The 11,582-nt window shown below is 45.0% G+C and overlaps 2 protein-coding genes across 2 annotated transcripts; both read right to left on the minus strand.

Annotated features, from left to right (window-relative positions):
• Nucleotides 1–170: 170 nt before the first annotated feature.
• On the minus strand, nt 171–4,828 carry zgc:66448 (uncharacterized protein LOC327401 homolog). Its single transcript, XM_061675025.1, has 2 exons — nt 4,452–4,828; nt 171–4,208 (listed from the first exon to the last, which is right to left on the minus strand). Exons 1-2 carry the CDS (start codon nt 4,822–4,824, stop codon nt 913–915), a joined length of 3,669 nt encoding a protein of 1,222 aa, XP_061531009.1. The 5' UTR covers nt 4,825–4,828; the 3' UTR covers nt 171–912.
• A 550-nt stretch (nt 4,829–5,378) lies between these two features.
• On the minus strand, nt 5,379–10,387 carry LOC133401726 (gastrula zinc finger protein XlCGF64.1-like). The gene is made up of 4 exons (XM_061675026.1): nt 10,089–10,387; nt 7,960–8,814; nt 7,672–7,773; nt 5,379–6,575 (listed from the first exon to the last, which is right to left on the minus strand). Exons 1-3 carry the CDS (start codon nt 10,165–10,167, stop codon nt 7,727–7,729), a joined length of 981 nt encoding a protein of 326 aa, XP_061531010.1. The 5' UTR covers nt 10,168–10,387; the 3' UTR covers nt 5,379–6,575; nt 7,672–7,726.
• Nucleotides 10,388–11,582: the final 1,195 nt, after the last annotated feature.

The following is an 11,582-nucleotide window of genomic DNA, read 5'->3' on the forward strand; positions in this document are numbered from 1 at the left end:
GCTACAAAGCAAAATAAAGAAAATGGCTGGAAAAGCATACTAGAGCACCCGGAGTTTGTTGGGGACAAATCAGAGACACTTAAAATGGTGGAAGTTCAACCTCCCATTTGAGTTTGAATGTGATTGGTTAATTCTGAACACAGACAGATCCTCGGTTATAAATTGGTGTGCACACTTGTGAAACCACAATAACTTTTTTTTTTTCACTTCACCTCTAGAAAATATATTTGTTAAAATTCAGCTGCACAGGCTATAGCTCATAATAGTGGTAGAAATAGATTTGAAACCTTTGTCTTGATCGTATTACTATGCAAAACCTTGCCTTTCAACAGGGGTGTGCAGACTTTTCATCGCCAATGTACTGTACTTCATTCTTTCCATATACAGTATTTTAGTGTATATGGAGGACAGTTCTGTTTACTCAGTGAGGAGTAAGATAATTGTTCAGTCTACTTTACGAATAAACAAGGCCTAGAATACCAACGAAGCAGACATGCAGACGGTATTCAAAGGCACACAGTATACTGTACATGAAATAAACCTTTCAGATGGTTCTACACAGGACCAAAAATTTACAAATTAAAACAAAATTTTTAAATCTTGTTATTGGCAGTTACTGAAATGGTCGATTGGTCCAAACCCTTTAGAAGTTGTTCAACCCACATATTAAAAGCATTTTTTTTTAAATGTGAAACAACTACTGTTTATAACCAAAACAACAGCATCTGTAGTCTTTAGAGTTAAATTGTACAATTTAAAAAGTGTGCAGCCAAACTCGAGTTTTTTTGTGGCTTCTAATGCCCATCCAAATAAGATGGTCAAGATGCACAAGTGAGCGTCATAGCAATGAGGTTCAACAGAATACAAAAAGTAACAAATACATAAACAAGTTGCGCTGCTACCGTTGCGATGTCAAACTTCTCCTTGTGCGTGTTGCAAGTAATGCAACTGTAGATCCAGCTCTCGTGGAAAAGAGCAGCCGCATACCATGCACTGAAAGAGCCGTTTTGGGGCAAAAGGCAAACGGGCTCCGAGTTTGTGAGCTTCGGTCTGCGGGACGAGCTGAGGTAGGGCCGGGGTTTGTGGCACGGGGGGCCTCTCAGCCAGGACAGCCTGTGGGGTGAAGAAAATATTTGGGAGCGGCGGTCTCGACAGCGCACCTACAGAGACGGTGTGAAGAGAGTGCGGACCGGGCAAAGCCAGGGTCGGGAGCGTGGCGAGCGCCGGAGAGAAAAATGGAGACGGCTGGTTTAGGATAATCTGATTGGCCGTGACCACGGGGTGCTGCTGCAGGTCCTGGCCGCTCCCAGGTTTGAGCTGCCCAGTGAAAAGCACCTGAGGACACACTGGATTATTTTGGAAGCCCCAAACTGTAGTGCCGACGGCTTGGGGAAAGGGATTGATGGAGATGGGAAGTTTCTGTGTTGCAGTCTGATTCTGTACATTGGCCCAAGCAGCAGCCACCTGCTTCTGCTGTAGCTGGAAGTCTTGACTGTTCACTAGTGTCTGAGGGGAGGTCATTGTGTTTGAAGTCCCCAGTGGTGCTTGAATGCCCCACAAAGTGCTACCTATCCCATGACCAACAGCAGTGGATACTGGGATGGGGATGCTTTGGTCTATCTGAGCTGAGGATGGTGCACCTGTTACACCTGAAACTGTCTGCGTTTGTGACTCACTTTCTGTCCAGAGCTTGTCAGGCTGGCTAACAGTCAACGGTATTGCTTGAGGATCCCACACCTTGCCGTCCTCTTTCACAGGAAGCATGAACGTCTCCTGTTTTGACACCGGAGCACCCGGCCATCTCGGCGACTGAAGCTCTGGGCCGAGCTTGTTTGGATAACTCAGCAGAGGAGGTTGGCCGCTCCACAACACTGCACCATCTACGAAGGACGACGCCCCACGAGAGTCATGGTAAAAAGAACCATAGGAAGTTGATGTTGTGGCTGTGGGGTGCCCATGTTTCGCAATCTCGTCGATTCCAGAGGGGCCAGCTTTCTGAGGGGAGCCGACAAGGGAGGGCGCGCGCTCTCGACTCAGCTGTGGCGAGCTGTCGAACAGCTCTGTCTGCTGTGATAAAGGGACTGGTATGACCCCGTCACCATCCACCTCCCACCGGACAGGTGGAGGTTGTAGTTCGGAAAGCAACACTTTCTGCATCCTCACTTGAAAGTCCTCTTGAGATGAGATCATGGAAGATTGTGAAAGGTCCCCTGAGACGGGATAAAGGGGAGGCCTTCCTACTGTTCGAGACATCCCCCACATCAGCCTTCCCCCTCTCCTCCCCCTGCTCCCTCTGCCTCTCGTCCTTCCACCAGCGGGGACAGAATTAAGTGGACTAAAATTCTTGCGAGTGTGGATCTTCTGGTGAACTAACAAGCTGCTTAACCAGGAGAAAGATTTGCCGCACTCGCTGCAGTGATGGGGTCGCTCTCCTGTGTGCGTGTTCAGGTGGTCGCGGAGCAGATACGCCAAGCCAAAGCTCTTATTGCAGAGGTTGCATTTGTGGGGCTTGTCGCCGTTATGAGAGAGCATATGGTGCTGCAGTTGCGTCTCGTCGCTGTAGCCTTTGCGGCAGCTGGTGCAGCGGAAGGGTTTTTCCTGATGCAGCTTCTGGTGGGTTCTCATGTTCTGCAGGAAAGCAAAATCCTTCCCACAGTCAGGACATTTGTGAGGCTTCTGGCCCGAGTGGATGATGATATGTTGCTGTAAGTAGCTGCTGAACCGAAAGCCTTTGCCACACACGTTGCACTGGTAAGGCTTGTCCTTGGAATGTATGCGCATGTGCAGCTCTAACACTGAGCGATGGCGAAACATTTTTCCACACTCAGGGCACTTGTATGGCTTAATACCTACGTCATCACTTTTGAACTTTGTCTGCAGATTTTCACTGATTAGGGCGCTCAACTCTTTTTGTGGGGAAATTGACACTTTGTTCCAATCTTGCGCTACGCTCTTATGGGTTTTAAATATGTGTAATCTTAAACTTATCTCATCACGGTACGTACATGGGCAGTGTGGACAGGTGTACCCTTTGTCCCAAACCTTTTTAATCTCTGGGGGCGCCTGGAATCTTCTCTCCTGTGACTCATACTCCACCTCGTGAAAATGCATGTGGGCTCTCAGGGCGGCTGGCGAGCTGCATGTCTGGGGACAAAGGGGACAGTTAAAAGTGCGTTTTGGTTCGTCACTCTGGTGTGCATTCTCTTTCCTTTGCACCACTTGCACCGTCTCCGGTGCAGACACAGGTGTCTGCTTGCTGGGCTGCTCAGTAGAGAGGGGAGTAGAGAGAGGATGCGCTTGATGCAGTCTATGTTGGCGACAGTGTGCCCTCATATTTTGAGCAAAGGCAAATTTCTTACCACATTCAGGACAGCGGAAGGGCTTCTCACCGGTGTGCAGATACTGATGCTGTTGAAGGAGACTGCTGTACTTGAAGGTCTTACCACATACGGTACACAGGTAAGAGCGTAGTTGGTCGCTGTGCTTGCGCCGGTGGTCTTCCATGACAGAACTGTATCTGAAGGCCATGCCGCACTCCGGACATTCGTAGGGTTTAAGGACCGGATGGCATCGCTGGTGGCAGCGCAATCTCTTGTAGTCCCGGAACCTTCGACCGCACTCCTCGCACGTCCAGCTGTCCTCTTCCGAGTGGGTCAGCATGTGCATGGCGACAGAGCACCTTAACTGGAACTCTTTGCGGCACAGTGAACAGTGATAAGGCTTGTCATCTGTATCGTTGCACTGGTGAACCCTCAGTTTTTGCACCGTAGGGAAAACCTTCTCACACGCTGCACACTGAAAACGATCTTCCTCGTCAAATGTGGGCTCCTCTTCTTCCTCCTCCTCTTCCTCCTCCTCCTCCTCTTTATGCACATGTTTGTGCTTTATGAGGCTGCGACGGTCCTTAAAGGAAAGGCTGCATACTTTACAGGTGAGGGGAACGATTTCATCCTTGCGTGCATGATTGTGGCGGTGAAGGTAGAACATCTCACGGCGGGAGAAGGATAATCCACACTCCTTGCACACCATGCGACTCTTTTTTGGCTTAGATGCTGAATTGGTGTCCCGCCCTTTGTCACCCTCACCGTGGTCTTCAACCACATACTCTATTGAGTCCACATCTTCTACTGGATTCTCAGAGCTCGGTTGATCAACCTTCTCATCAATTTCCTTTGCACCAGGAAGGACTTTAGCTTTTGTCTCTGAAACTGAAAATTGAAATGAGAGTCAATGTTTTATGAAATGACTCAAAGGAAATTATAAGTTGATACAAAATGAAATAATGGACACAAAATGTCAGTGGCTAGCGTGATTGTACAGTAGCCTAGAGGGTACATTGGGCACGGGGGGAAAGCAGTACTTACTGGTAAATGTGTAGGCTAAAGCTTTCAGTCAAAAAAAACAAAAAAAAACAAAAAATCAGTCTAACAACACCGTTAGCGTACACCTACTATTTTCTTCCGTGTGGGAGTGAGCCTCTTCACCGTCGTCGTCCTCGGGGCAGTCAAAGGGCCGCTGCTCGTCTCCCGGTGACTCGGCCATTTTTGGCTCCGATGAATTACATGTTTGGTCGCCTCCAGCCCCCGACTCAATAACCTTAGAACGGCTGGGCAAGGAAGCGCCGTTGTTACCGCTGTGCCCGCTACTATGACGCTCCCGCGATGGATTAAATGTGTTTTCTTCCGTCTGCTCGGATGTGTTTTCCAGTTCCACGGTGTCTGTCCTCCCCCCTGATGTTTGCACTTCCTCCGCCGGGGAGTTGTGTCGTTCCGAAGACTCCGGTGGGGATATGGCGGCCATATTCCCCCCATGCACCCCTCGCATGGACTCGAGCGGCAGCAGACTCGCTGAATTCAGCTACTGCACGCGGAAATGACGTTTCCGCTCCCGGCTTTCAAAATAAAACACAGGACGACTACAATTACCATCATTCGCTTCCCTCATTACGCTGTGCAATACAAAATTGAGCTGAACCCAAACTGGTTAAACTGAGAAAATATGAATATTTAGGACACATTTGGAAAAAAAATATAATACTATTATCAGGCAATCAGGATTACACACGTAGTTACTATATGTAATAAAATTGGTGTTATGATGGAGTCTTTTGGGGAAAAAAATAATAATAATCCCCTGACCCAAAATGTTTGAGAACCCCTGCTTTCAGCAATTTGCAGTCATCAATTACCCAACCATGAATGCTGTTAGAGTGTGTGAGGAAGACGCAGTACCCAGAGAAAACCCACAGAAGCATGGGGAGAACATGTAAAGTCCACACAGGGTAGAGATTCAAACCCTAAACCTCAGATGTGCTATGATAATCTCCCCGCTGCCCCATTATAATAATCTACATGAGGATTCCACAAGTGATCAACCAGTCTACATTTATGTACACTTTAATACATTTCCTATCTACAAAAGATAGCCTTGACAAAAGATGCAATTTTAGACAACCTACAAACTCAGGTAGCAACCATGGCTCCAGCTGAGGGGGGTGTTTGAATGCATTGAGTTGTAACTGATCTACTGTAGTTTGTTGTTGTACTACGTGCTGTAGTACAGTGAAGCCCCGCGTATTGGTGGTTCGGCATTGGCAACTTAACCTATCCGATGAACACTCACCCATTCGCTGTTTTTGTGTGAGGCAAAGAGATGAAAGTATTACTTTGATGCCATGTTGTGGAATCTTGTCAGTATTAACTATGTTGTTTGAGAGGTCCTGCTTTATTGGGGTCCTTGAATGCACCTTGCGCAAATTGAAACTAATAATGAAAGTTTGTTTTTGGTTCTCTCCCAATAACGCTACTAAACCCGTGTAATCTACTTGCTGTTACAATTTGCCTGTGTTCCCCAACATTTATTATTGTGTGTAAACGCCACAATTTGAGTTTAATGACTTATGCCGTTTGTGTAATGTGCTGGAGAGCATGTTTGTTAGCCCATGTGTGATGACACGTCAGTTTGTACTTGCGTGTTATTTAGGCTAGTGTACTACCTAATACTATTGATGTGCCTCATGTGAAATTTTGATAATGGAACTACTGAATAGTCATTTATGTACTATGCGTTCATGATCGTGTATGTGACGTTTCATGATCCGCCCCATTTTAAGTGCAATGTCTGCAAATTGCACGTTGGGAGTGCCGGAAGCGTGAGCACCGACGCCGACAATAGTGTTCTCATGTCCTGTCTGATGCGGTCAACGACTGCCCGCAGACACCGGTCCACCCGACTCCCGAACTCAATCTCTGTCTCTCCGAACCCTCACAGGGCATCTTCAAGCCAGGAGCCGCGTGGCGGGGCTTCGAGAAGACCATGTTGTGCTCCGAGCGACGGCTGAGGACCGCTGGGCTCTGGGCTACCGTTGAGAAAAGGGGAGCTGCACAGCGGGGGTGGGAGCCAGCCCTCGTTGTGATGTTGGAGGTGCTCTGATGCCCAGACCTAATCCTAGGCCTACTTTGTCTTCCATGCTGTTGCCTTCATTTTCACAGTCAGGACCCCCGACATCTCTTTTGTGCTCTGTATTGTTGTCATCCTTGTTCAAAGAGCTTTCTTGGACCAAATTGCTCCAAAATCTGTAAACATGAAAATTAAATGTATTTTGTAAGCGAGTAGTTTGAAGTTGTCAATGATGGCGTAATCGTATGCGGGCTCAGTGCCGACTTAGTGCCGACTTAGTGACGGTATGAATGTGATAGTGACTGGCTGTCTCTAAATGTGCCCCGCGACTGACTGGTGACCAGTCTGCAGGTGTCGTCCGCCTTTCGCCCCAAGTCAGCTGGCATAGGTTTCCATCTCCCTGCGACCCTGACCAGGATAAGTGTTACAGAAAATGGATGGATGGCACATTTCATACTGTACTTGCATTTGGACTTCATCACTGGGAAAACAAAAATTACAGTTTTTCAATTACCTCTACACACGATCTTAACTCATTCTGAGCGACTGTTCGCAAACAGAAATGTTTGTGAGCCGGTAGCAATGTTAAATTAATTAATAATTAAATAAAAAAGTAAATTAAAATGAATGGAAATATAATTCAACCGGGACAGTACGAGAACCAAGTTATATTTACCTAGTTTTGTGGGTTTAGTAAAGTTGAAAAGACAAAAATAAATTAACCCTTTATTTCCTTTTTTTTTTTTGCCTCTTTGTTCTTAAGAGTATTTCCACCAACTCCAAACCAAAACGGTGAAGCAAAACAATTCTCCTGTTTAGCCATTTCCTTCCTTTTTCAACAGTACAGTAGTCCCTCTTTCATCATGGGGGTTACAGTCCTGAACCCCCCACGATAGATGAAAAGCCGTGAAGTAGTAACCATATATTTATATATATTTTTGGCTGGCCATTAAATCTGCAACGTTGCAAAGACGTTCGCCTTTGATTCTACAGTAGTTTTGAAACGCAGCAAAACTGGTAGCTGACGGTTGGCCACTCATGAAAACTCGCTGCAGAAACCCGCATATTCTGTAGTCAAGTCGGAATCGGTCACGTCTCTCGGCGTGCAGCGGCCTTAAGTCATCACTTCTGATTTTCGCTGGTTAAGGAGCTCAACTCTTCTTAGGCGGAAGCTGGCACGTTGTTTGAATTATGTGCTTACGTACTTGGGGGTTTTCAATGTGTTATCTTAAACTTATCTCAGCATGAACAGGTGTACGCTTTGTCCCAAACCTTTTTAATCTCCGGGTGTGGCTTGAATCTTCTGTCCTGCAGCTCATACGCCACCTCATGACAATTCATGCGGGCTCTCAGGTTGGCTGGTGAGCTGCATGTCTGGGGACAAAGGTGACAGTTAAAAGTGCTTTTTGGTTCATCCCTCTGCACTGTCTCCAATACAGACACGGAGTTGGTTTTGTGGGCTGCTCAGTAAGTAAATGATGTAGGAGAGTTGGCTTGCTGCAGCTGATGCTAAGCTGTGACAGTATTCCTTCATATTTTGAGCAAAGGTACATTTCTTACCACATTCAGGACAGCGGAAGGGTTTCTTGCTGAAGCGCACATTCTGACGCTCTTGAAAGAGGTTCCCGTACTTGAAGGTCTTACCGCAAACAGGACACAGGAAAGAGCGCAGTCGCTCGGTGTGCTTGCGTCGGTGGGCTTCCATGACTGAGCTGTGTGTGAAAGCCATGCCGCACTCCGGACATTCGTAGGGTTTAAGGACAGGGTGACATCGCTGGTGGCAGCGCAATGTCCTGTAGTCCGGAAAGCTTCGACCGCACTCCTTGCACGACCAGCTGACCTCTTGCGAGTGGTTTAGCATGTGCTTGGCGACGGCGCATTTTACTAGGAACTCTTTGCGGCACAGTGTACAATGATAAGGCTTGTCATCTGTATCGTCACATTGGTGGAGCCTAAGTTTTTGTGCCGTAGGGAAAAACCTCTCACACGCAGCACACTGAAAAGCAGCTTCCTCCTCATACTTTGGCTCCTCTTTATGCACATGTTTGTGTTTAATGAGGCTGCGGCGGTCCTTAAAGGCAAGGCCACATTCTTTACAGGTGAGGGGAACGAGTTCATCCTTGTGTGCGTGATAGTGGCGGTGAAGGTAGAACATCTCTCGACGGGGGAAAGACGTCCCACACTCCTTGCACACCATACGAGACTTTTTGGGCTTACCGGTAGTTGGTAAATCAGCGTCCTGCCCTTTGTCAGCCTCACCATGATCTTCAATCACATACTCTATCGAGTAGACATCTTCCACTGGATCCTCAGGTAGTTCTTTCGCCGAGCTTGCTCGCTCAACGTTGTGATGAATTTCCTCTGAATGAGGAAGAGCTTGCTTTTCTGGGCGCACTTTCTCCACACTCTCTAAAACTGAAAATTGAAACGAGTGAAACTATTATATAGATTTTCTCAAACTAAATTATAGGTTGATACATAAATAACACACAAAACCAAGTAGAAATCAATGACAAAATGTAAGTGGCTGTATTGATTGTACAGTGTACAGGTCATTACAGAATTGAAGGATTATTTTCTGCGCCCCCAATACACAAAATTTCAAATAAACCACACATGAACTATAGAAACATGCACTTGTTGTGTAGTTTATACTTGCCGTGAGACAAATGTAATTGTAGCTGTAGTGAAAGTGACCCGTATAGTACTAAAATACCAAATCGCTCTTGAGCACGCTATAAAGACTTTTTTCTCTCATCCCTCCCTTTTGATGACCAACTTGCATATCAAATATTGTTTCATATAATTACATATACACAACAAATTGATGGATAACTAGTTTTGAAATCAGAAGCCAGTAAAAAAAAAATTAAAAAAAATTTCAACTACTGTTCAATTTATTTTAAAAGGGGACTTGATAACCAAAATCTTTTTGCAGTATTATTAACATTAACATTATTAAAACGCAATTTTTAATTTGGATATTTCAGCAAAAATCAGTAACTCGACAGACATGATTCTCTGTGGCGGGCCACATCAAATGATGTGGTGGGCCGCATCTAGTCCCTGGACCCTGGGTCTGATACCCGCCAACTCGAGAAAGGGGGTTGGGGGGGGCGCAATATCAACAGCAAGCTAATTGAAGTCCTCACTTCTACTTTTCATGTTTTTTCTATAATTTCAGTCGTAACGGAATGTGTCATTCAAACTAATGTAACCCGGTTAGTCCATTCATAATTAAGAAATGACGTTAATATTAAAGTTTTTCTTCAGTTTCATATATAAACTTTGCTTTTGCCCAGTTAGCATAGTAGCTAACACGGCTAGCATGTAGGCTACTTCTTGAGCAACAAATAATACAAATATTAAATTAGTCGTTCAAGAACATTTTACTGCCTTTAATTGGAAATGACATTGCGAAATATTGGTTGCGCCAAACACTGCAAAATATAGGTGACAAATAAAAAGAAAGAAAATAAACGCTTGATGGTTGATCTGGACAAATCAAAAACTATAAGACAGTTTATTACCCGTTTATCTATAAAACATCATTTATCCGTATCTCAAAAATGTTGGTGCCTAAATTGTTCTCCAATTCTAGATTGCGCTGTACACTGGCCATAGGTTATTTGAGCTGGAAGGCTAAAGCTAACAGTAAAATACAGTATTAGGACGATGTTAAAGTGTACCATTTTCTTCCGAGTCGTCTTCGTATTCGGACTCGGAAAAGTCAAAGGTCCGCCGTTCGCCACCTGATGACCCGGCCATTTTTGGAATTACATGCGTTGTCGTCGTCAATCCCCAAGTGGATTAAATGGGCTTTCTTCCACCTGGTCCGAGGTGCTTTCCGGTTCCACTGCGTCTTTCTTGCAAGCTTATGCTTGAGACTTACTTCGCCAGCAAGTTATGCCGTTCCGGCCGACTGTGGTGTGGCAATGGCAGCCATATTACCCCCATACACTGACAACCTGGACTCGAACAGCAAACAAGCTTCCCAAAGTCACCGAGCTCAACGCGGAAATGACGTTATCTCTCCGATCCGGCATTTCAAATTAAAACGGAAAAGTCATGCAAGTACAGGGAGAACATGCATACATGATTTGAACCCCATATGTGCTAAACTCCACCGCACTGCCCTTGAAAAAATTATCTATATTTCACACTCAAAGCCTACCTATCTTTTTTCGTGGCCTACTAAACCAAATCAAGTGTGGCTTCTTCATGTTTCTTACTCGATTGATTCGTTCTTTTCATTTTGGCATGGAATGTGTCTCAAAATTGCTCATTTTCACATAATCCCTTCTTGAGATAAATTGAACAATTGTATTATTTAGTCGGCCCGTGATGACTTCTGATTTCAAATTCAATTTGTTGACAAAATGATGTAGATCAATGAAATGCAGTGGCTATTGGTGTGCGTAATAACATTGACAGTATATGATTTTCACATTAATAATGCCCGTCTGAGTGAAACCATAAGTGCAATGTGGGCCACAATTAACCCAAGTTTAACCTCGCAGGAAAGTGTTTCAAAGAGCCTAACCAAGTTTTTGTCGTGTGTGAGAAAGTGCAGGGAGAACAAACTCAGAAAGGGTGCGGTCGAGAGTCAAACTCCCGAACATCAGCTGTGCCAACCACTACCCCACCATGCTGCCCTGCAATAACCACCTACACGAGAATTCCACAGGCCATCAACCAGTCTTACTTTTATTTGTGTTAATACATTATATATATCTACAAAATATAGCTTGTGCAAAACTATAAATATGATAGCAATATGCGTGTTTTTAGACAACAATCTACACACAACTCTGACACTATGCAGGGATATATTTGCCCTCAATTGGACTCAATCCAACAGTAATGCTAAAGCCTCAAGTTTTTCTTGATGGTGCAGGCAAGCAAAATCAGGCGCCATTTATTATTATTTTTTGCCTCATTAAGGCATTGAATGCAACACATTTTGAATGTGTCACCTAAGCTGAAAAAGTATTCACCATGAAACTGCTAAAACACAGGCATACAATAGCGGGTAGTTACAATAGCAGTTGAACTACAATATACACTACAGTAATCACAAAAAGTTCAGCACTTTGGGCTTTCGGGTGAAATTTCAGGATGAGCCTGTAAATAACCTTTTTGAATGTTTTGAATTTTTGAATGCACATTTGTATGGCAAAATT

Source organism: Phycodurus eques, chromosome 4, assembly GCF_024500275.1.
Source record: "Phycodurus eques isolate BA_2022a chromosome 4, UOR_Pequ_1.1, whole genome shotgun sequence".
Taxonomy (NCBI): Eukaryota; Metazoa; Chordata; class Actinopteri; order Syngnathiformes; family Syngnathidae; genus Phycodurus; species Phycodurus eques.

Excerpts from the sequence above, each read along its gene's own strand:
- zgc:66448 (XM_061675025.1), bottom strand. The coding sequence starts at position 4,824 with ATGCGAGGGGTGCATGGGGGGAATATGGCCGCCATATCCCCACCGGAG. Across the intron at positions 4,209-4,451 it reads CTCCCACACGGAAGAAAATA|TTTCAGAGACAAAAGCTAAA; the intron begins GTAGGTGTACGC and ends TTCAATTTTCAG.
- LOC133401726 (XM_061675026.1), bottom strand. The coding sequence starts at position 10,167 with ATGGCCGGGTCATCAGGTGGCGAACGGCGGACCTTTGACTTTTCCGAG. Across the intron at positions 8,815-10,088 it reads AGACGACTCGGAAGAAAATG|TTTTAGAGAGTGTGGAGAAA; the intron begins GTACACTTTAAC and ends TTCAATTTTCAG. Across the intron at positions 7,774-7,959 it reads CTTCCGCTGTCCTGAATGTG|ACATGCAGCTCACCAGCCAA; the intron begins GTAAGAAATGTA and ends CTTTGTCCCCAG.